The sequence below is a fragment of the Xenopus laevis genome, chromosome 3S (genome assembly GCF_017654675.1).
Source record: "Xenopus laevis strain J_2021 chromosome 3S, Xenopus_laevis_v10.1, whole genome shotgun sequence".
NCBI lineage: Eukaryota > Metazoa > Chordata > Amphibia > Anura > Pipidae > Xenopus > Xenopus laevis.
The window spans coordinates 71,498,827-71,524,253 of NC_054376.1; the positions used below are offsets into that span (position 1 = coordinate 71,498,827).

The 25,427-nt window shown below is 33.3% G+C and overlaps 1 protein-coding gene across 8 annotated transcripts in view; it reads left to right on the forward strand.

Annotated features, from left to right (window-relative positions):
• The window catches only part of cacna2d1.S (calcium channel, voltage-dependent, alpha 2/delta subunit 1 S homeolog), a 293,345-nt gene extending 277,118 nt beyond the window's left edge, over positions 1-16,227 (forward strand). For 4 of the 8 annotated variants that reach the window (XM_041588479.1, XM_041588480.1, XM_041588483.1 and 1 more), the window contains 12 exons: positions 463-566; positions 1,046-1,132; positions 2,353-2,420; positions 3,070-3,108; positions 4,361-4,432; positions 5,221-5,373; positions 5,468-5,520; positions 6,971-7,026; positions 7,486-7,615; positions 8,577-8,689; positions 9,903-9,985; positions 14,863-16,227. In XM_041588479.1, coding sequence (XP_041444413.1) covers positions 463-566; positions 1,046-1,132; positions 2,353-2,420; positions 3,070-3,108; positions 4,361-4,432; positions 5,221-5,373; positions 5,468-5,520; positions 6,971-7,026; positions 7,486-7,615; positions 8,577-8,689; positions 9,903-9,985; positions 14,863-14,979 — 1,075 coding nt within the window. In that variant the 3' untranslated portion in view covers positions 14,980-16,227. Of the gene's footprint in view, positions 1-462; positions 567-1,045; positions 1,133-2,352; positions 2,421-3,069; positions 3,109-4,360; positions 4,433-5,220; positions 5,374-5,467; positions 5,521-6,970; positions 7,027-7,485; positions 7,616-8,576; positions 8,690-9,902; positions 9,986-11,853; positions 11,943-14,862 lie in introns of all 8 variants that reach the window. The other 4 variants (XM_041588478.1, XM_041588481.1, XM_041588482.1 and 1 more) reach the window with 4 other exon arrangements.
• The last annotated feature ends 9,200 nt before the right edge of the window (positions 16,228-25,427 follow it).

Sequence of the window (25,427 nt, forward strand, 5' to 3'; positions counted from 1 at the left end):
AAGCTCATTTTAACCACTAAGTTCAATTTTATAGATTCCAAACTACTTAGATATTTTTAAAATGATCAGAATTCTGGACATCACTATAATGCTGCCAGTCATTTCTACTCATGATACCCTGCAGCTACTCCTACTTTACAAAATGTACAAAAATGCTGAAATAAACACATCTTACATGGATTTCTATAATATTTCCAAACCACATTTTTTCTAATGTACCTATACTGACAATGTTTTCTCTAGAAGCATATACTGTTCTCATTACCCAATCTCTTGCTTAACTTACTGTTTACTGCTACAGTTTAGTGGAAAGAAAAGTAACTCGAAAGTTAAAATTCTCCCTCTGTTAACAAATCTGACAAGTGTTTTGCTCTTATACTTCTCCTCATCCTAAAGTCTAGGGGGTAGATGGAAATACTCATTAGCTGTTGTAATCTAATGATATTGTTACTATTCTGTTAGTGCTGGAGAAGACTGGCCTGAAGACCCCGAAACATATGAGGATAGCTTCTATAAACGTAGTTTGGATAATAACAACTATGTCTTTACAGCACCATATTTTAACAGTAAGTGGAAGTTACCAAATCGCTACAATAGTACCTAAAAGTATAACACCAGACTGACTACCAGGTTTATGTTTTTTTTTCCATTGTTTGAATGATTTAAAACACCAAAAATGTGTGATATATTTTTTTTTTTACATCAAATCTATATAAATTGTGCCTTACTGTAGTATATACAGAGACACGTGAATCTTGAAAGCAAAACCTAATTTCTAAAGTGAAGTAGCAGTATAACTATTATTAGTAGTAGTAGCACATTACATTATGATTTTAATAACAGTGATATAGATTTCATTGTAATCTGTGACTGTAAAAAGAACAGTAAGGTAAGATTTGCCATGTTGCCTTATATAGAAATCTGCATAGTAGTAGCACACTACATTATGATTTTAATCACAGTTATATAGATTTCATTGTAGTATTTGAATTTGTTAATCTCTGGCCCATGGTATATGACAATTTTTTATTTATTTTTAATATAGAAACTAGAGGCTCCAGGGCTGATTCTGGTATTATGGTGAGCAAGGCTATTGAAATAACCATTGATGGCAAATTGCTTAAGCCTGCTGGTAAGTAACAATAGTTACAGAGTATATAGCAAACACATTCTTGCATACACTGAATACCTTACTAGACAAGAAGCAGTTGCAAAGCTACAGTTCTTGTTGAGTGATTCATTCTACATCTTGCATTCTACTCTTGATCTTAATGTGATTCACAAAAGTGGAAAGATATGTTTTTGTTTAAATCATGAAGCCACTGCCACTGAGCCTGTTTTGCATTCTGGAATGACCACCATTCTGGGAACATTGACTGACATCATCATGGCTGCATTGTAAGTTGAAGGTTGTCCGTTCTTAAGTTGGTTGTATTAGCAATGTATATCGACTTGCAGTCTGAATAAGTGTCTAAGTGCTACCTCCAATGCTGAAATTGGTAGATAAATCAGTGGATAAAAAAGGGGGCAAATTTAATTACAGTTCTGTAATACATCTATACATTTATTTTAGTGTGTAAGTTGTAGGAGGAGTTTTGTTACCTACAGATATGCTTTATGTCTAAATGCCCATTAATTTAGGAAAAGTGACTTCAGTGGTACTATACATATAATATATGTAAATATGTAATACTGGCATTTCTATAGAAAGGTACAGTAGCTGGAAGCCGCCAGCTATATTCCCCACATAATTTGTCTTTTCTGCATAGAAAATGTTCTGTAACAAAAGGAAACAACTGCATAATGTGTTCAAATGTCTGAGTGCTTATTAGCAACAAAAATGAATATAAAATAAACTATATTTTGCTCTCACAGAACTTCCACAAAACAGTAAACACAGAAATTGGCCGTGCTCGGTCTAATCCACAATCTGGAGTTGAGCAGCTGCTATAAAAGATAAAAAGCCAATACTTGTACACAAAGAGAAAGAGAAAAGATTTAATGTAGCAAATATTACCAGTCTACACAGGACCTTGAGTTTCAGTCATGTTCATGATTGAAAGTAACTTTAAATAGCCATTCAATTCACAATGTAGGACAATTGCACAATTTACATTACATTTCAGCCATTAAAGTTAAAAAAAAAAAAAAAAAAAAAAAAATTTCATATCTGAAAGTAGAGAAGTATGTTTTTGGGAAAAGGTTTTTGGAATTGGTTTCTATTGATTTTCGTGCCCTTTAAATGTTAAAATAGCACCATGTCAAACTCTTTACGGTTGCAAAAAAATATACGGTCTTACTTTCCTGGAATCAGTAGGTCACTTTAAAAAAATTTTCTCGTTTGTGTTTCAGTTGTTGGAATAAAAATAGATGTTAACAGCTGGATGGAAAATTTTACAAGGGACACTACCAAAAACCCGGTGAGAAGCATATATTTTTGTTGTTTTACTCATACTTTGCAAAAGATAGAAGTGCAAAAATGTTAAGGTTTGTTGCAAATGCCAACAAAACATTTTAGTAAGCAAAAATGAAGGATCATTATAGAATACTGGTAAGTATTAATATTTCTCTAATATTTATATTAGAGAAAATATACATTCTAATTTGCTTTATACATGCATGGCCAAATATAATATTTCCAGAAAATATTATTTTTTTTAAACAAAACAATACAACAGAATGGCTGTACATTACTAACTAAATCATAAATGTGGTATTTCTACATTCATATGGAACCTAAACAATCCTTATTCATACAGATATTATATACATTATTTCTTAGAAAGGAAACTGCTCATTTAGTGGTGCAAATATTCTTATTATTCTAACCTGTGGCAATCAAATATTTGATTTTTGTATACAAACTGCAACTTACTGATTAGTTGCTTTTGGTTATTGCAGTTTTGCACCTACTGTATGGTTATTAAATGAGCCCACCATTCCTATGCGTTTCCCCTGTCATTTAGTGTATCACCTAATGTCTGGGTAACCCTAAATGCATGCCTGTCATGTTAGTTCCCTCATGTTATTCTCCCTTGTGTATGATAATTATTCATTTCCATTCTTTAGTGTAAGGAGGAAATCTGTGACTGTAAAAAGAATAGTAAGGTAAGATTTCACCATGTTGCCTTATATAGAAATCTGCATACCTAGTCTGCTAAAAATCAATAAAACATTCAGTAAACCCAATAGAATTGTTTGCCACTATTATGGATTTATGCAACAATTTAGGATTAAGTATTAGGTCCTGTTTTATTATTACATAGAAAAAAAGGAAATCATTTTTAAAAATTAGACTTAAATTGACGCTATGCGAGATGGCCTTCCTGTAATTCAGAGCTTTCTGGATAAGGGATCCTATACCTGTACAAACATATGTACATATGCATGTGTTCATGATATAAAATGTGTGCTTAATAAAATTATTTCTATGCATAGTCCTTTGGATGTAGGTACTGTGAACATTACATCCAGCCACTTTGATGAATGTAGCTGCCTGATGACTCCAACAAATGGCAGTGCCCAGACAGTGTGGTAACATCTAGTTTGACTAAAGCTCAAGTTAAGGGCACTTGTCTCCCAAAGTTACTGCACAGGGGACATCGATCACTGCTTAGAAAGAAAGACAATGCAGCCCCAGCATCAACAAATATAAATGGACAACGGAATGTGGATGCTGATGGTGGTGCTAGAAGTTAATACTAAAGAATAATGTTCTGATACACAAGCAGTGCTTTTTTTATGGTAAACTACTAGAGCTTTATCTATTTTAGGGATGTTGGTGCAAATTGTAAGGAGATAATGCCTTAACCCAATTTGATTTAACTGTTCTTATAACATACTGGTAAGTACAGAGAACAACTAAAGTGCCCAATGAATGCAAAGCTTATTTATTAGGGTCAGCAACAATATTTAAGAAACCTTTTATTAAATAGGATTTCATAAATGATGCAAAGCTAATTTGGGGAGTAAATTGGCTTGAGATAAGCTGTTTCCCCTCTTGTAACTAAGTTAACAAATTTAATTAACTAATTTTCTACAAAAGACAGGACCACACAACATTTCTGTTTCTGGTTACATGCATGTAAGAGGCCAATGTCAACCTAACCCATTTATTATTAGCCTCAGAGGAGTTCTAAGGCTTCTTTACTTGTGTGTTTCTACATGTGGCTTCTTGCAGTGGATCTTTCACATGTCACACTGCAAAGAACCCCATAAAGAATCCAACAGAGAAGCACTAAATGCAAGTAGACCAACTCAATTTGCATTATTGTATAATGTTCTGAATTATATGACATGATATAGTTTCTCCCCATCATGTTTTTGACATCTTTATTATGTATTTGTTCCAATTTCATAGCATCTGGATTGTGTAATTCTGGATGATGGTGGGTTTCTTTTGATGTCCAATCAAGAGGATCATATTACACAGGTAAGAATTTGTATTTCATTTATCATGTGTGATACTAAAAGCTACAGTAAGTATAGATATTGGCATATATAATTTATATTATTTATTTGTATATGCACCCACTCAGGGAAAATATTAAGCTCTCCCAGGCCTCCTTAATATAGACTTAGACTTGGGAAGTGTGCAGTGACATAAAATTAAAAAAGAAATGACACTACTGCATGTGCAAGTCAAAGACTGAAGACAGGAGCCTTGGAAAGGCAGGATGGTATGGAAGATGTGCGTTTGCTTTTTTCCAAGGCAGTTTTTCTTTACCTATAAATTGACTTTTAGTATAATGTAGACAATATGATATTCTGAGATGATTTGCAATTGGTCTCAATTTTACTATGTTTTGTAGATTATGAGTGGGCTTTTTTTCAGCTCTCAAGCAGCCATGCAGTGTTTTGTATTAGAAACTGGAAGATCAATAGGAGAGAACCTCAATAAAAAGTGATAAAAAGTAACAATGCATAAGAAAAAAAATTGTAGCCTCCCAGAGCAATAGCTATTTTTTGCTGCATGAGTTGGTGACCCCCATTTGAAAGCTGGAAAGAGACAGAAAGAAGAAGGCAAATCATTTAAAAACTATAAAAATTATAGACTTTTTTTTTCAAGAATAGGGTATTCTATAACATACTAAAAGTTTACTTAGACCTTTAACCTCTGTAGTCTTAAATATGTGAAAGGAACGGTTAAAGCATTTAAGTTTTATATTATATTGTCTATTTTTCGGCTTTGTCACACTTTTATCCTCATTTATTTCCTAGATTGGCAGATTCTTTGGAGAGATTGACCCAAGCCTGATGAGACAGCTTGTTAACATTTCTGTGTATGCCTTCAATAAATCTTATGACTACCAGTCTGTGTGTGATCAAGGGGATGATCCAGTTAAAACAGCTGCTACTCGCTCTGTGTTTGTGGTAAGGAAAAATTCTATACTACATGACTATTTTTTTTAGGATAAGGGTTAATGACTGGTATTGAGCCATAACATAATAAATGTTTCTTTTACAGCCCACCATAGCAGATATATTAAACCTTGGTTGGTGGGCTTCTGCTGCTGCCTGGTAAGTTTTTCATTTTTTTGTTGATTCAGTTTATTATGATTCTTCATTTTGCAGGGGCAAAAATGCTTACCCATTGACATAGCTGGAAATGTGGAGGGTCAAATGATGTTATGAAACATCAGGGATTTTAATCATCACAATATTCACTGGAAGATCTATTTTTGTGTGTGTGTAAGATGGTATTGTGCATAATTAACAGTGCCAAAATCAGTTTATTTATCACGCAAAGGATGTAGCTGTTGGTTTCAAGAATTTTGTGTAATGCCAAGTGGAAGCTTCCTTTAAGGGGTAGTAGAACTACACCACACAGGCTATTGTAAGCAAAAATAGAGGAATTGGACACCAGGAGGTTCTTTGATGAAATAACAGATGAATTTATTTACAAGAGCAACAATATTGACTACAGGTTTACTCACGTATGAGGCAATGCAGGTGTAACAAGTCACAGAGGAGGGTAGATAGAGGAGGATGAAACAGCGATCACAGACGTCACTCCCTCAAGTCAAATAGTCAAGAGTACATCAATTCCCTCAGGCAATGCACCTTTAAGTGGTCCAGATCCCATCCAGTGGAGTGGTTAAGGAGAAGAATTCTAGCCTAACACCCTATCCACTGTGGTCCCTTCACTAAAGGCATACAAGAAAGCCTTGTGGGAAGCTACTCCCTGCTATTATCCTTGATGGAGCACACAACTGCTCTATCTATATAATCTGTCTATCTTACTCTCCTAGAGAGTCTATTAAAGAGTATAACCTGTGCTTGCTATCCTCGTTCATGGTATTTCCTGGTTCCCGACTTAGTTGCTAAAGGTACTGGTCCCTTTAGGGCAGTGGCTTTACTGGGCCTTGGTGTACCCAGGCTCAATGAGCACAACCAGTAAGGACACTAGCAGCCAAAGAGGAAGAGGCCACTCCTTTCCAGCACTTTATTGAAGTGTGACAGGAAGTGGTTATACACCCTTTGGACAATTACTGATAGTGAAACAGCAAATAGTGTGCGAAGCGCATTAGTCAATGGCCGTCAAAATAATTTTGAGGAGCAACAATTTTGACTCGACCGACAATTTTTATAAGTGCGGCTATTTTGTCCAAATGCATTAAAGTCAATGGGCGTCCGAATAATATCGAAGTGTGACCATTTTTATGTGCGCGACAATTTTGATACATAACGATTTATTTTTCGCTGAAATTTTTCCACCGGTGAACTTTCACCTTAGTTTCATGACAACATTTACGAGCAACAAAACGAGAAAATTCACTGCAAGCCCATGCCTGCCAAATAAATTCGCCAATCACTATTGAGATCACATGATAGAGTAGTAAATCATTCATGAAAACGTGGGACATAAAAAGCCATGGTGTTTACTGAGGCTACATATTTTTTATAATATTGTTTTATTTAGGTTTATAGCAACATGACCAAAACTAAACTTCACTTTAATCTTTGGTAGGTCTATTATGCAACAGTTGTTTTGGAGCCTTAGTTTCCCACGGTTCTTGGAAGCTGGTATGTATAAAGCCCCCCACCCAGCAATAACTGTTTTAGTGCATTTAAAATAATGAAAGCAAATGGTTACTAGGTCTGGGCACATATTGACAGTACTATTATGGTTAAAATACAGTACTACTATTGATTTAGATGCAGCTCTCAATGTAGAATGTGTGAAGTATATCTTAAACACCTAATTCATTATACCAATGAATGCATATTATGTTTTTTTTTTAAATAAAAACAACAGTCTCAAATAAATTCATACTGGACAGATTAACCATGCTAACATGTATAATACAGTTCTTGCAAGACCCTAAATATGTTTGTAATGTAAAATATGTTTTGGTAACAATTTGTAATATTACTTGTCTCTAGCTAGTGACTAGAGGGCACTGATGTGTGGTTGAATAAGGTGTTGGTCTTCTGAACAGTTTAATAAGCTTTTACTTATTCTCATTTAATTTTGTTTTTCAGCTGAATTTGATGATGATGATTTTTCCTCTGATCAATCCAAACACAGCTGTATCACAGAGCAAACACAGTACTTTTTTGAAAATGACAACCACTCCTTTAGTGGCTACCTGGATTGTCTTAATTGTTCAAGGTACAAAGCTATTAGCAGAATTACAAATATTTTCTGTTTCAGGATGAAGGTGGAACAGCTATTTAGGGTAATGCTGGCATATGGAATTAAATCACCTGGTTTAAGGTTTGTGCACTTATTTACAGTGAGATTTAAGCAGTAGGGGTGGACCAGGCCGACCAGACGCCCTAGGCAGCCCAACCGGGCAGCTTGTCCCCCATCCCCATCATGCACAGTAGCTGGGCCAACACTTAAGCCTAGTGCTAGGTCCATTCTAGGAGTACGCAGAAGAGGTACCTGCCTAGTGCCCCCCAATTGTTGCACCCTAGGGAGCTGCCTCTTCTGCCTACCCCTAGTTCCAGCCCTGGTAAGCAGTTGCTATCTCCATAGACATATTTGTTTTTGAACAAGTACTGAAACTTTGTGTCTTCTTTTAAATCTCTGGTTTTTGGGGCATTATAGATTTTAAGAACTTACATAAAACTAGCACTGATTGTTACCAATATCATAGCTAAGTGCTATGTTACAATCCCATGTTTTTACAGAAATAGGTTCATATTGAATGAATATTACATATCTATCTAATATATTAATGCAGATCCATGGTTTGCAAGTAAGTTGTGCTTGTATTTAATTTTTGTGTGATCTTATTGTTGACTTAAATTATGAAGATCTAAATTATGGGAAGATCCATTATCCGGAAAACCCTAGGTTCTGAACATTCTGGATAACAGGTCCCATACTTGTAATTGTTTTGGAGAACAATCATATGCACGAAATTAGGTCTAATCTCAACATTGCCTCTGTATAAGATTATTCTACTTATTCTATTTTTTACTTAAGCTGTTTTCTTTTACAGCTGTTGTTTCTGTACAAAGTGTGATTATGGCTAATTAGTTATATAATACCTCCCTGACAAAGATGTTTTTTCTAAGCATACAAATCTGTTTAATTTATTTATCTTGTGTGTGGTTTTTTTTAGGATCTACAGTGTTGAAAAGATATTGAACACCAATTTAGTATTTATAATTATCGACAGCACGCTCACGTGTGATGCTTGTGATAACCAGCCTCTAATTCAAGCAGAGCAGCGTTGTATCCTTTGTCTTCTTAAGAATGCACTTTTTTCAGTAGGATTGTTTGCGTAAGAAAACATTCACAAGCAATTAATGTCAACTGTAAAAGGGTATTATAGGCAGGAAAAAAAAGATTGTTTTTAGATGAATGCAGATTGTATGTGCTGGTACCAGGTAAGATATAACTAGAACAGATAAAAAAATATAAACATTAAAGTATGAATGCAGATTGTATGTGCTGGTACCAGGTAAGATATAACTAGAACAGATATAAAAATATAAACATTAAAGTATGTCAACAACCAAATATTGTCCAGGGGAGAAGAACAGCACGTTGCAAAATTAGTATAAGCCAGAATTATGTGGTGGTTGGATAATTGGTCTGCAGTGATCCACAGTAATATCAGTCAGTAAATGGGCATCTGAATATGAGAATCTATCAATCCATATGGTATTCCAAATGTGTAACTTAAAGGGACAATAAACCACCTTTTTCAAAAAGAATGCAATTAATAGGGATTGTGCTGAACATATTTTGTGATAAGAAGAATGAGCAAAAAGTATTTATATTTTTTATTTCTTGAACTAAACAGAGCAAAATAGAGATTGAAGCTGCTCCATGTTTGTTTCTTGCGAGGTTGACAATTAGATAAACAGAGCACAGATAATCACACTGCATAATGGGCTTCTGTTACTAAAACAGTCATAAGAGAGGCTGAAGGGATGGGAGTTTTACCTGTCAAGGAATAAAAATGGAGTAGCTTCAATCTTCCTGTTTTTCTCAATAAATAACAAAATACAAAACAAATATTTAATGAATAAAATAATAGGCAAAACTTAAAACCTACTTGTTCAATATGAGTTTATTAAATGAACTGATATTGAACAAGTAGGTATATTGCCCCTTTAAGAGGCCCCTGAACCATACCAACTTTATCTTGTAGCTTATGTCAAGCTTAATTAAGTAATGAACTTAGCCTTAACATGAAAGATAAACTGTGCATGAGGAATAGACTCTAAAATGGTCCCTGTGTTAAGCATACTTTTTTCTGTGAATTATATTTGAACATTTTAGGACCAAAATATAAAAAAAATACTTTTGCCAAATCTGATTTTATTTCTTAGCAGAGATGCTTATCACTATAATACATTTACAGTTTGCATAATTATTACAATTATTTCCAGAGGTATAGACAAAAGACAGAGACACTTCTCTTAACAACAATTTGTAGCCAATGGTCCAGATCCATGCCTCCTGGCTCAGACCCCAAGGTACAGAAAAGGACCAGAGGTTTGTTTTGATCAAGATGTTGGGGTAAGTTCTTAAACAGGGTCATCTTATATTAAAAAAAAAAATGGTATTTTGCATTTATCTCTTTATACTCGTGTATTTTTTCCCTAAAACTAGTTATGAGTGAGGAAGGTTGTGGGTGTTTTTTTTCTACAAAGGTGACAATAAAGATCTGTAAATATCACAAATATGATACATTATCTGTACATCTCCAATCCCTTATAGCATGCCCACAGCTTATAAATAAATAATCATATCATCTACATTTCCATATAAAAATGTACATTCACACAACCTTAAATCTGCAGTTCTTGATAAATGCTATAATTACTTGTTAATGGTGTAAGTCAAGTCTTCTTTCTTAAAATAGAACTAAACACTAAGAATTAATATAGCTAAAAATGCCATATTTTATATACTGCACTTATTGCACCAGCCTAAAGTTTCAGCTTTTCAATAGCAGCAATGATCACCATCTTGGAAAGTGTCTGCAACGCTCACATGCTCAGTGGGCTCTGAGCAGCTGTTGAAAAGCTAAGTTTAGGGTTTGTCACAAATTATCCAGCAGAAAATGAGATGGGCTATAATATAAGCTGATGCTACAAGGCTGATTATTAAATAATAATGCTAGTTGCACTGATTTCTTTGCTGCCATGTAGTAATTATCTGTATTAAGTACTAATCAGCCTTATATTGTGACATTGATTTTATATGCATATTGTATATTGTGAGTCTACCCCTTAGCTCAGTAAGTGACAGCAGCCAGAGCATGTGCAGTGAACCAGCAGAAAATAAGATGGGGAGCTACAGGTGCATCTTTGGAGATACAGATCTTCCCTACTAAAGAGCTGTGGTTGCCTTGGGCTGGCGCAGAAGGCCGAACCCTAATGTACAACATTTCTGGTCTACTTCTTTAGTTAAACTTTTGTTCTCCTTTAAAAGGGTAATTAGAGATTAGTACATCAAGTCTGATCATAATATGTTCAGAAAGGTGCTATAAAACTGGGTTTGCATGGCAATATTTTTTTATGGAGCACATTTTTACAGGACGTGTTAAGTGTATTGTTGCCATTTAACTTATTTAAATTCAATTTGTATTTCCTCTAAAAACACTGTTACAAATATTCATTTGTGTATCCATGCATTTTTAGATATACGGTTAGGATTTTTCATGATTTAAAGCAACATTTGGCTCTTGAAGAAGCTTGTCTCTTGCCATTACCACCTGCAAAAGTCAACTGAAGTATGAACTAAACACATTTAAACATACACATTTGTGCTCATATGGTACATAAACTTTTTTATGACATAAAAGGCCACACTGTGTATATATGTATATATATATATATATATATATATATATATATATATATATATATATATATATATATATATATATATATATATATATATATATGTATGTATGTATGTATGTATGTATATATGTATGTATGTATGTATGTATATATATAGATAGATAGATAGATAGATACATTTAAATATATAGACAGAGTAGCTTCCCCAATCTATGATACCCATCCTTAATTTAAAAAAATACATACATGCATGTAGCCCTGTTTCAAAACCCTGTGAAACTTATTCTTAATGCTGCCCAAAGAAAACTATATTGAACTGCAGAGCCAAACAGAGAGATTGTTATGGTTGTGTGAAAGTAGATCATTCTAATGAATTGCTCCTTTCTCATTTCTGTCACTGTTCTTATTTTCAGTGCTCATATGTTTGATTTTCTTTTTTCTGTATTGCAAATGTATTTTTGGGGTTAATTATTCTAACTCTGCTTACCAACTGCATGGACTTCATCTTGTGTTTTTTTTTATTTTATTTGTATTTCCTTTTTTTTTTCTGCTTGCTGCTATGTCTGTAATTAATAGGATGAGCCTTTATGCATCATGAGTCGTGCCCCTGCCATGATGTCTGCTCCTATCTTCATTTTACTGCAAGTATTCATATGGTATTGATGGTTAGTTTTATTTCTTTTTTTATAAATTTTGTTTTTGTTTATTTCTAAATAGTTGCATGATTATGTTTTATTATTATTCTAGTTGTGTTGCCAAATTCCATTCTCACACATTCCAAAGCTTACTATATCGTTATGAATACTATGCCCAATAAAAAAAAAATTGGTCCAGGTAAAAAGTTGAGTTTCTAGGATTAAAAGCTTAACACCAACTTTTATTACTGGCTTAATTTGACAGTTATTTTTTATTTCCAAAACATGATCACATTATGGTAATGTAGCATCTACAGTAATAAATTGACCATATACAAAACTGTTGACCCAATGTTGGAAATATGTCTGTGCAACATACACATACAGTACGTATGGGAATTTAGCACAGTGGGGGTTAAAAAAAACAAACAAAAAAAAAACGCGTGACCAACTTGAGGTGTGGGAAGAGGTCAAATGAGATCACACTGGCAAAAATGAAACAAAAATTTGTGGTGCAGACACAACACTATTTGTACAACAAAAATAGTGTACTTAACAGTATAGTGAAAGTAGCGTGGAAGTTTTTTTTTTTCATCTTAAAATAGAATAATGGTGTAAAATACCGGGAAATATTGAAGGAAGAACATGTTATAGACTGCAAAAAAAAAAAAACCGAACCTTATTTGACAGTTCATTGAACCACAAAAATAAGAAAAATTAATACTGGGTGGTGCAAGGACACAAAAGTCGATTTGTCAGTTGGGGTTTGGAAAAAGGCAACCGTCCACCATGTTTATAAGTCTGATAACTGTCTTAGTGCTATATATAGCAGCAGTCCACGAAAGCACTCACAGCAGTCGCCATCAAGCGTGTATCAATAAGTCTTTATTTGTGCATGGTGTTTTGGCTCACATGGAGCCGACCATGCACAAATAAAGACTTATTGATACATGCTTGATGGCGACTGCTGTGAATGACTTTGGTTAGCACCCGTCAATTAATTATGTGAATATATATATATATATATATATATATATATATAAAAATCTAAAACCATGTTTTCACAATTTGTATGCATAACCACTGTAAGCTCCACCAACAGAATTGGAAGTGACATCATGTTCATTCCCTGTACAGCTTTGAACCCACCAGCAATTCTAATCAAGTAAACAATTCTAAATCTATAAAATAGTATTAAAAACATTGTCAATGTCTTGCTTATTATAATTCATGTTAAATATGACCACATATGTAACTGCATCAAGTTAACAATTAAAAATTGTATGCTTAGCCTGCAACTAATACTGGGCAATCGCTTTGATATCCTGTTTAACCACCTTTTTCCCATGATCTGTATCTAAGGCTCCATGTATTGTAGCTCTACACGTACACATTTTTTGCCTTAGTTGTCTATTGTCCTCCCAAAGGATACTAGCCCACATATGTATATGATAATATATACTCCATTTTAAGAAGTACATGTTAAGCTATTATATGTTTAATATTTGTTATTGGTTGCACTGTGAGGATGGTAAAATGTATCACTTAATAGTGGCATTGTTTATTTGCTGAACAGCGCTGCAAAATATACATGTTAATAATAATAATTGTTGATATAGCTCCCTCAGTATACGCAATCAGCCAATGAATATAACATGCCATTTTGGTGCTTAACAAATAATTGCTTTCATACCAGTAGGCAAAAGTAAATAATCCTTTAAAACTGTCATCCAAAAGCTCCAAATAAAGGGAAGCCCATCTCCCATAGACTCCATTTTATACAAATGACTTTTTTTTGTAGTAGTATCGCTGCTGTAATAAATTGTAAAAGGGTGAAATGATATCTTGCACTTATAATTCTGTAGGTGGAGGTTATTTCAACGTGGATTGTATCTGGTTCTTAAATGTCAGAAAGAGGAAATATATATATATATATATATAGTTGGTTTGAAAAAAGACAAAAGTCATCAAGTTCAACCAATCCAAATGAACCCCATTACAAATATATGCACTTATACAGACCTATCTATAGACTCGTACATACACTATACATACCAATGGCTATAATAAATTATTGTAGATCTTACGATCAAAGCAGGATGTTATGCTTTTTCAGGAAATCATCCAATTCAAATTTGATTTGAATTTGCAAAAAATTCGAAAATTAGAATATCGAAATTTATGATGTACTGTCTTTTTAAAACTTTGATTTCGACCATTCACAATCTAAAACCTGCCAAATTGCCATTTTAGCCTGTGGGGGACCTCCTAGAACCTATTTGGAGTCAATTGGTGGACTTTGAAAAATCTTAATTTTTGGGAAAAACTTCGAATTGAATTCAATCGAATGTGCTATTCCTTTGATTCGTACGATTAGAATTCATCCGAATACGGACCCTTTTTAAGATTAAACCCTGCTGCATATCAATATGTATCAAGAAAGCTGCATAATGCCCAATCCAACCCAATCATTTGTCTACCTGATCCACCACATGCTAAACCCTGGCACCAGGAAGACAGCAAACGGTTTGGTTGTAGCAATCCTGATGACAGGCTACACCATCCACTTTCCTTAGTCTGTTTAAGATAAACTAGACTATCCTCCTTACCACTACTAGAGAAGCTGTTCTCCCAAATGTTAGAAAAGAAATCAGCTCCACCTATAACTGATTCTCTCTCCCCCCACACTAGGCTGTCTAGCGGTTACCCAACTTACTGTCTCATTATCCTGCTGCTATTCTTCTCCCCCAAACCTATCTGACCCATCTAGGTCTTGCTCACTAAGAAAGAGACTCCTCTTAAGGTTTTCTGGTTTCTCTGGATCAACTAGAAGCTAAATATGGGTTGAACTCCAGTGTGTCATTTTTTAACCTTAAAATTGTTATGATTGTTTTTCCAAAATTATTTTAAATACATTTTTCCAAAATTATTATATTTTTTGAACCTGCAGGAAGATGACACAGATTGCGGTGGAGTTTCTGGATTAACACCTTCTCTGTGGTCTATGGTCGGCATCCAGCTTGTGTTGCTATGGCTTTTATCTGGAATTAGGCATTGTGCATTATGACCCTAAAACCCAAAATATATATTTCAGAAGACCTGCCAAAAGATTAGCCCTGAAAAAACATGAAATGGGTCACTCTATTCAGACAATAGAAGAATTAATATGTCTGAGCATTAACTTAAAAATGGGTGAAAAACTCATACAGAGAACCACAAAAGCTGCATGTTGGAGTGTTTAACTCTCAAAGACAACTTGTGTGAATGCTGCATCATTTATGCCATTGGAACACAAATCTAGAGTCAATGTGCTTTATTGAACAATCTATGATGATTTTTTTTGCATCGTCAATAACTTTGTAAAAGGGCTCCCTTTAATATACCTTCTATTCATCATGCTATCTTTCTTTTTAAATGTATGTTGCAATTCTAGCCCTTTTTATGTGTTTTCTTCTACAAATAATTTTTTTAAAATTATTGTACAATGATACAAAGATACTGTTTTCAGTATATTAGCGCAAGTGTTTTCAATTTCTAGTTAAATACATTGGCTAGTATTCTAAAATATTCACAGAACTAAAATGCCTTACATATTAAATGGTTAGTTTTGCCATTTGGGTTTAGCTAAAACATACATACTAGGAGGTATATTCTTGTGATAAGGAAGGAATTTTCAGATTCAGGTATCTCTTTTGAACAGGTGCTTGGGGATTCATCTTAGTGAGTCTAGTGTGGGTCCTATAATAACAACTATGCTTTTGTAAATGTAGTTCTGTAACCTTATGCCAACCCAATTCTTAATGCTCAGAGAGAAACCAAAACAAAAAAAGAAAAAACAAACATTACAAAACACGTTGGTTAGAACTAATTACCAATGGTATTTAGCATGCTGCAGCTGCTATTTTGTCTTTTGTTAGGATATCATTTTTATAAACAATATACTTAAAATGTAATAAATCACAATATATTTAATAAATACATCTCACAGATTCATATTAGAAAATAATCCACATTAATAATGCCAAACAAATTATTATTATTATTATTATATGGCCAAACAGAAAATATACGTAGAATTGCAGATTCATACAGCATCTATTAATGCAACTGTGGGTAGATTTATCAAAAATTGAGTTTGAGATTCATGAAAAAAATGCAAATTGTAGGTATTTATTACAGAAAAAAAAAACAAAATGCCCCAGAAGAGAAATCTGCAACTGAAATCAGGCAGGGTTCTATAGAAGTCAATGGGGCAATTTTATTTATCTGAAAACATTATGCCTTATTGAAAATAAATGGAAAACTTTGATTCTTACTGGCTGCAACTTTTTCTTTGCAATAAAATGCAAACTTATCTGTTCAATTAAATTTTTTTCTAAAGCTAGCATTCAAGAAGGAAAAAGAAAACAGAGAAAGGTGCTTGTGCTTTATCACAGATATATTTTCCACATTAGCATTTTTTTCTTCAGGGCTTCTTTGGTAAATCAGCCACTAAGCATAATGCTTATAAAAGACACACTATGGGGCAGATTTATCAAGGGTCGAAGTGAATTTGAGGGAATTTTCGAATTGAAAAAATTTGAAGTAATTTTTTGGATACTTCGACCATCGATTAGGATACTACGAGTTCAAATTTATTTCGAATTCGATGTAAAATAGTTCGAATATTCGATAATTGAAGTAATGTTTCTTTAAAAAAACTTCAACTTCAATACTTCGCCAAATTAAACCTGCCAAAGTGCTATGTTAGCCTATGGGGACCTTCTACAGCATTTTTGAAGTTTTTTGAAGTTGAAGTAAAATCGTACTTCGAAATTCCCTTGATAAATCTGTCAAGATGCTAAGGGGCAGATTTTTCAAAGTGTGAAAATATAAGATCACCACAGAAAAACTCACCCACTTTCTATTCACTAATATGGGATTTTTAGAAGAATATTTATCACATGGTGAACTCTTAACTTTCACCCATTGATAAATACACGTCTAGAAAATCCCATGGGAATGAATAGAAAGTGAGTGAGTTTTTCACACTTGGAAAAATCTGCCCCTAAGTGCTAATCAATCAGCTCAAGTCAGTTCAAGAAACACTAGTATTGTAAACACACTCAGCCAATAAAGGTTATCACCTTTGCTAAATTTATTTATTTTTGTTTTTTATTTGTATTAAGACCATGTACTGTTTTAAGCACTTTTTAAAATTGTACCAAAACGACATGTTTTACAGACACAATTCAATTCACATGGCTTAGAAACTAAATTTTAGATATTCTTTTGGATCCATTTTTAAAACAAATAATAATCCTAATAGTGCTGGACCAGTTAAGCTGTAGAAAAATGTGGTTTGGGAAGCATTTCACATTATTATCCCATGTTTATATAGCAAATCGTCCACTTCTTAAAATAATTAGTCTGGCAATAATAATGGCAATGAATTCAGTAGCTTTGAATCTGAAATAGTTATTTTTATGTGATTACTGTTGCAGGATTAAACTGCTCACTATATCTTTCCCATTTTAGTTGTTTTTTGCAGTCATCAATCTAATCTATTTTCACATGTGCACTAATATTATGTATACTAAAACCAGTGAGCTGATACAATGTATATTTGAACCTGGACACAAACAGTATTTACATACTGTGTTGTGTACTTTTCAAAAATGAAGATAGAATAATAGAGATTCACAAATTGCTATAGAAAATGTAGTGAAATCAGTTGATTAGTTACGATAATACCTGCATTGTAGAGATATACCAATAGAAACACTATATTGTGAATAATGGGAGCAATTGTATGACAGTCTTATAAATGTATACAGTAAATTAATGCTATGTGTCTTTTGAAAATGAATATTATCTTTCACTGACAATTTCCATTTTAAATTTCATTAGACATAAGTCATTTTTTATAAACATTTACTGGAAAAACAGGACAGAATATTAGTGCAATACATGCAATTCAGAAATGGAAAAATGGTAACATCTGTACTTTAATTTACATATTAAAAGCCAGCATCACTGCCAAAACATTGAATGTGATTTATATTTTTATCTGCATTATGATAATTTATGTGACAAGCTTGATTGATGTTCCTATATGTTAAAGTATTTATTATATATTCCTTTTAAAACTGTTTATGAACAAATCTTTGTTGTAACAATGTTTTTGACATTTGTACATTTTGCTCCTTTCTCTCAAGTTACTATTGGCCTTATTGGGTTTATATACATATATAAATAGGTTAAATCCCCTTTAAGTGACCTTTGCACCCCAAGTGTAACTTCCTGTTAAATATTTTTAAATACTGTTTTTCAAAGCTGCATCACATTTTTATTTCCACTTCGCTGAAACTCAGAAAGCTCAACTTGCATGGATTTATTTAAACTGGTCTTCTGAGATCCAATGAACCCAATACAAACATTAACTTGGAAACGTCAAGTTCTACAAAATACTACATTTTAACAGTCATTTGTTAATGCAAAGTGGACTATTAAAATCGCAATTTGTGGTTCGTATGCAATTCAATATTTCAAAGAAGCATGTATGTTTTCCATTCATCTGCCTACCAAAACTAGATCACAGTCACTAGAGTATTGTGGTTGTGGACATAGTGATTATATATTAAATATATTCTGCCTTTGAATAGGAAAGGAACACTAGATCTGGCTTCCTTACATGAATTGCTATGAAGATCTTGCAATTTCTACAGTCTCTGTTCCTATATGAAGTCAAAACTAGGCTTTTCTGTTAAAAAACAAACAATTTTCTTTGCCAACAAAATATTCCATTTCATGTGATCCATTTTTATATATCTTGTTGAGTTGAATGTTTAAATAGTTTTTTTATACACATGATTTAACAAAATGTGGATTTCTGTGACAAATCTATCATAGTGCTCTTTCTGAGAGCTTCATATTTCCTGTCCATTTTTTGCATTTTGACACTTTTGTGGAACTTGACAAATCTAAAGACATTTTGTAAAAATTTGTATAATAATGTTTCAAAGATTTATAATTATAGAATATGTTGTGTTTAATTATTGTGCAAAGACAGTATATTCAGAAATAAAGGTTTATCATTAAAAAAAAACCCTTGGTATAATTCATTTGAAAGAAATGAAATATGTATAACAAAATATTCAAAAATCTATAGCATATTTATAGAACTGAATAACACAAAATGGTCTAATGAAATTGTCAGCACTGCTCTCATTGCTCATTTTATTAAACCATTCAAAAACCTCTGTACACATTTTCTCAACTATTTATCTTTAGTAACTCTGTATTTCAGTATGGCTTCATAAATCAAAACAAGCTCTCAAGTGTGTACTTAAGAACAAAAGAAAAGTTCTTGTCTGTCTACTATATAACTTGAAAACTGAACTACGGTTATACAGTTCTCAAGGTCTCTTTTTACCATATATATATATATATATATATATATATATATATATCAAAATTGATGAAAATGTACAGATCATTGAAAAAAATTATTGAAAAAGTTAGCATGCACCATTATTTTATAATGAAAATATTCAACAAATTATGCAAAGAACAGGGAGGAAATACCATTTATAATAGATGAACTTAGAATAATGCATCATGCTGAGACTTTAATAATTACAGTAGTTTATAATAAGTAACAATAAGTATCATTTTTGTAATTTCTATGTTACTATTTTATTAGAGAAAAAAGCTTTTTGTAAAAGCTTTTTTTTTTTTTTAATGGAGTTTGATATGTACAGTAACTTTCTGGATCCCATACCTATTCTTGTGTGAAGCCTGCTTCATTAGCACAGATTCCACTCTCCCTGGTGACTAAAGCCTGCCCATACATTATGAACATGGTTTTTCGATTGTATCCACCTTTCTGGTTCTCTCTGTATTACTAATATTATTAATATATAGGTTGAGCATACTGAAACGTTAAGTTATTTTTAATACTGAATTTAGTATCTGGAAATTCAACATAAATTAAGTATTACGATTTTTGATCTACCTGCTGTAAATAAATTGCTAGGCCTAAAAAAAGAAAGGAAAAATCTCTATACTCTACTTGGAACCAAAAAAAGGATTTATAGTGTTGTGCTGTTCATAGTAACTACCCAGTGGGTGTCCTTAGGTGAGAAAATGAGAAGACATTCCCAGACATATGGATCAGTTAGGACCCTACTTGTCTGCAGTTAGTTAGTCTGGATAAATATTTGGGGTGTTGCCCAACAAACCATTTACCAGGAATGTATGAAGGAGGGTTTCTTGTTTTTGGTGTGACCAAATGGAATAGTGTGTACAGTATGGGTTAAAGTAAAGACGCAATATATACATAAATTGTTAGACATCTAATAATGCGCCTAAAAATATAATGCATTATGCAAACCGATAAGCTGAATTTTCCTTGTACATACTGTACATGACTAGTGCATTCTGCTCATTTACTTTCTTGTCAATAAACCTTATAATACAAAAAGCATTAATATCCTGGAAATTATATCCTTATAAACAGTACATAGTTATGTCATGATTTATAATAAGTCCTTAGTGATGTAATTTCTGTCATGGGACTCACTTAAACTTGTGTATTATACTAAATAAAGTACTACTTGTTGCAAGATATCAGCAAACAACTGGTTTTCCTCAGTAGCTCTCAAAAAGCAGTCTTGGCACAATATCTCATATAATAAAAAAAACCAACCTCTTGGTCATTCTTCATTTGTATATACTATAGTTCAATGACCAAGCGTGCATTGCCAACATATGATTGTTAAACCCTTGATTTTTTTTGCAGCATCTAATGAATCTGGTGATTCTGTAGGGAGAGGGTCATAGTTACATGAAATGGCTCTTGGTACCATCCAAAGCATTATACTCTTTTAAAGAAGAATGGAAGCTGGGGGGTCTTCTTCTTCCAAAACTGTTAAAACATACAAACACAAATAATGTAATATACAGTGTTTTATAAAGATAAGCACCAACAATTTCCTCAAACAAACCTAATCTATGTGTAATCTAAATAGAACAAAAAAACTAAAACCAGCAAATACAAAAGTTGTACAATCTATATAATGCATACAGTTGTATATTCATGTACAGTATATCCCTACTGTTAGTAATACATATACTCTATCTTGCTTTAATGCACCAATTACTCCAAAGCTTTTGTTTTACTCAGAACAGTTTTCTTGAAGTTTATTTATTTGGTTTCATTATTTCACAACTGGTTATATAAAGTTCTGAACTCATCTCCTTCATTAAATATAGAGGGGTAATTTACGATCCCAGACACAGTCATTGCCATTCATTAAAAGTACTTGAATTTTCAGTCAGTGCTGGTGCAGCAATCCCATTCCTGTTCTTAATCACGCTCAAGTCTATCTATTGATCCAGGGGAGCTTTGGATCTACCACCACCAAGATAGCAGTAGTTCCATTGTCTCCACAGGGGTCTGCAGCAATAGGCCTAAGTCATCACAAGCATCTGCAAAATTCCAGCACTTTTAGTGCAATTACTTCACATTTGTATGTTTTGACTCTCTTTTGTGGCCATATTTACTCTGGAATTTTGGAATAATCACTGAGTAAAAACATGGTGAATTGCTATTTTACAAAGTGCATGTCTATAGACACTCCTTACAAATGTGCCATGTTCAAGGCCTCAGAGAGGGAAAAAATTCCTGTTTGACTCCAAAATGGCAATCGGACCAGTCCTTGGATCAACTTTCACTATGAGTTATCTTTCATAACACTGTATTTCCTCATTTAGTAAAAAGCCATCAAAAGCTATCTAATGTATCAGCCAGTATGACTGATTTAGGGATAAATTACACAACTTCACAGCTCTGACTGTAAAATTACTTTCCAAATATCAAGACAGAACCTCCTTTATTCTAATATAAATGGATGCCCTTCTGTTTGCTGGAAGGACCTACCGGTAATTAAAGCATTAGTGAGATTATTAGGCCCCCAATTTTAGTCTAAGCATCTACCGCAATGCACTCCTTATTTTCTATCTTTGCCTTTGAGATTGCTGTTTTACAATATTTGCTGTAATGTTTATATTCATTAATGCCCTCTGAGTTTTTAAATTTTTTTCTTGTTTCCCTATTAACTACCTTACTTCTGTATTAAACCACATAGGGTGGTTCTAAACACTTCTAAATTTTCTTCTTAAGGAAGGGCATTGTGAAAATTAATGATGTAATATAATTTTTAATGACAACAAATTTCTCCTTTGGCACCAACACCTTCAGCTGTCCCATTTTGTGATGCAGACTTCTTGTAATTGTAAACATACTGTGACTAGTGTGAGAATTTTGCTTAAATAAAATGTTCTCCCTGTCCTTATCAGTACCCCCAACCAAGTATTCTCCCCTATTTTCCCTTATTATGCCCACTATTATCCCTTATTTGCTCACTGCCCCCCCACGCCTAGTTTAAAATCTCCTCCAATCCTCTAGCCATCTTCTTCCTCAAAGCAGCTGATGTGCTAGTAATTGAAGTATTATAGTAACACATACTGTAATTGTATTCCAATTTTTCAATGCTAGGTATTAAACAAAAAACAACAGATTATCACATTGCTTCACCAAATAGAAGTTAAATGTCTTTCTATAATATAGAATAAATTTGGATATTTTGTCCAACGTCTCTATAAGGCAAAGTGATAAAATGTTTAAGGAACCATTGATATCATAATAAAATCATCCTTCATGCTTTTATAAACCGGTATATTTGAAAAAATCTGGACCATTATTCCAATTTGGTCTTTATATACTGTAGGCTCTGTTATTCTGTTTAATTAATCTTCCAGATGGAAGTTACTTACAGATATGATATTACTTATGCTCTATGACTTGGGAAAGTCTGTTAATACAGATTTTGCTCTCTCTGCTCCATTTTCAAGTTTAATGCTCTCTCTCCCATTACAACCCATTAAAAATTGTAGGAGTTGTCCTACCTAAGAGGTATTTATAGCAAGAATATAAAGGAACAAAAGTTAAATCCTTTATAAAATTGCTGTTATTTGGGGTTTATTAGTGCAAGCACTTACACATATAAACTTGAAGCATTGTTTAAGACTAGTAGTAATAGTAAATATTTAAAATAATTTTTACATAGAGTTCAAATAACTTACTTTCAAACATTTGTCAATGTTTTTACAAAGCATTATATTTGTATTTGTAAATACCTGTAGTTGTCCTTGCAGGGCTTTAGATGGAAGGATGATGCATGCATCCAGCATTGAGGTACAAAGTAGAACCCTGCTAAGTATTCCTAGCATTTTTTTTTTTCAATAATCTTTGATGAATTGCTCATTTTAGAATAGATAGTAAGCATTACTGTATAATTGTTTTGTGAAACCACAGGAAAAATGTGCCCATTCACTTCAAAGGCATTAAAGTCAATGGGTGTTTTTTCTCACTACAAATACATTAAAATGAATAGGTGTTTTTCTCAATTCTTTCCTCTCTCCAAATGCATTGAAGTGAGAAATTTTCCTGCAAACTGAAATAGGAAAGATTTGCTCATCCCCACATGTAGATTATTTTTTTACAACAACATTTTAAAACAAATGTCTGCAGTAAAGATAGTAAAGATTTGTATAAGATGGCTATGTCATCCCCGTGTCAATTTTGTTCATGTGTCATAAAGCCATTTTTTGTCTGTTTTGTATTAATCTAAAAATACAAAATGGCTGCCTGCTAAAGCCTGTCTCTCACAATGTGCAGATGAAACACTTTAAAGTGAGCGAGCCAATGTGAAATACAGATTTACCAGGTGGATACAATACAATATCCAAGTTATATAAGTGGTCTTGTTGAAGGAAAGATATTATTTAAATATACATTCTGGCTCTGGTCCCAGCAGATGTTTTACATTTATATCATAAGTGGGAGACCGTTAATATTTCAGTCATCAATTTTAAGCTGTATGCATTATAAGAGCAGAGAAAGGATTAAAGAAATGTTTTCTTGTTATTTAGATTTGTGCTGTCAGTTCAATTTTATTCTTTTATTTTTTAAGTAGATTTGGCAAGAAGATGTAAACTTTTTACATCATTTTGTTTTATTTTGTGTTCCCTTTAGCTAACCTATACTCATGCCCCCAGCCAATGTGGTTTGAAAAGTCCCGGATCCATTACAAAGACAGTCTGCTAAAAATACAGATTAAAGCCACAGATAGCTGTATAGGAGAACTTGTCGTATGCAAAGCATATTTAGAAATAAATAAAATAAATCTACTGTTTATACAGAGATTTTGAAACACCTGTGATAAATTAATTAGGACCTAAAAGGCACACCACACAATTAGAGCAAGATAAGTGGTATGACCAAGTAATGAAAATAATACAAAACCTTTAATTCTCCCAATATTGCACAACTACAACTGGCAGTATTTATCATTAATGTCAACAGATGCTTAGACTTAGGGTAGGCCTACCTGAATGATTTCTGTGCAATCCGACGCGCTGTGAAAAAATGCAGGCGTTATGTCGGATGCGACACGATTGGATGCAGACGCTGCATGCTGTGTCTGCATTCGACAGTCGTGTCGCATCGGATCAACACTGCGACTTCCTCCAACATTTCCTTTACTTACCTTATTTCTGTTGCATCCGACGTGACGCCTGCGTTTTTTTGCTGTGTGTCGGATCACGTGGAAATTGTCCATGTAGTCCTAGCCTTAGGGTTAAGCACCACCAGAAGCACATGAAGCTACATATCCTTAGCAATTTAGGAGAGAGCACCGAGGTGAAGGATTTATGATTGTTATTCAGTCTTGTGTCTGAAACAAAGGCCCCTTCTCTGATGAAATACAAACTGTAGTGCTTAATATCTTTCTATCGACACTGAGAAAATCCAACAAAGTAGTTTAAATATTTACTATGGACAAAAAATAACAGCAAATTGACTGATGTCACATAAGATTGCAAAGTTAAAAGAGGTATTAGAAACTTCAAATAGGAATGTGGATTATAAAGGAATGTCAATGTAATCTCCAACCACAACACGTAAATAGGTTTAAAATTTGGCAAATTTTCCATTGGGACCTCATGGTACATATGAGTTAAAACAAAAGTGAATATAACCTTTGTGTTCGGTGGAATAAAATTCATCTAAAAACAAGGAAATAACATATATTATATAAAAAAGTAAATAAGGTATGATGTAGAATATTATATACAAATACTTGTAGCCTTTATTTTTGCTCTTTAGAGTTTTTGAATTATGTGACTCTTTTCAGCAACTCTTTGGGTTGAGATTTCAACCAAACGGGTTCTAGCAATCTCCTGTAAAGAAGCCGCATGGTAAAATGTGCATGGGGGCTTTGGCCACTAACCAACAAGAGGCGAGTACTGTATATGAAATACATTGTGCCTGAGGTCTTTCAATAGGTGTTATTGCAATTTTTAATGGAAGGTATTTACTCTGAATGCTAATATGCCTTTTCTTTAATGGTTCTAGTTTCGAATACATCGCACTTTAAACCTAGGGGAGCTCCCGGAGATTAAACTTGTGAT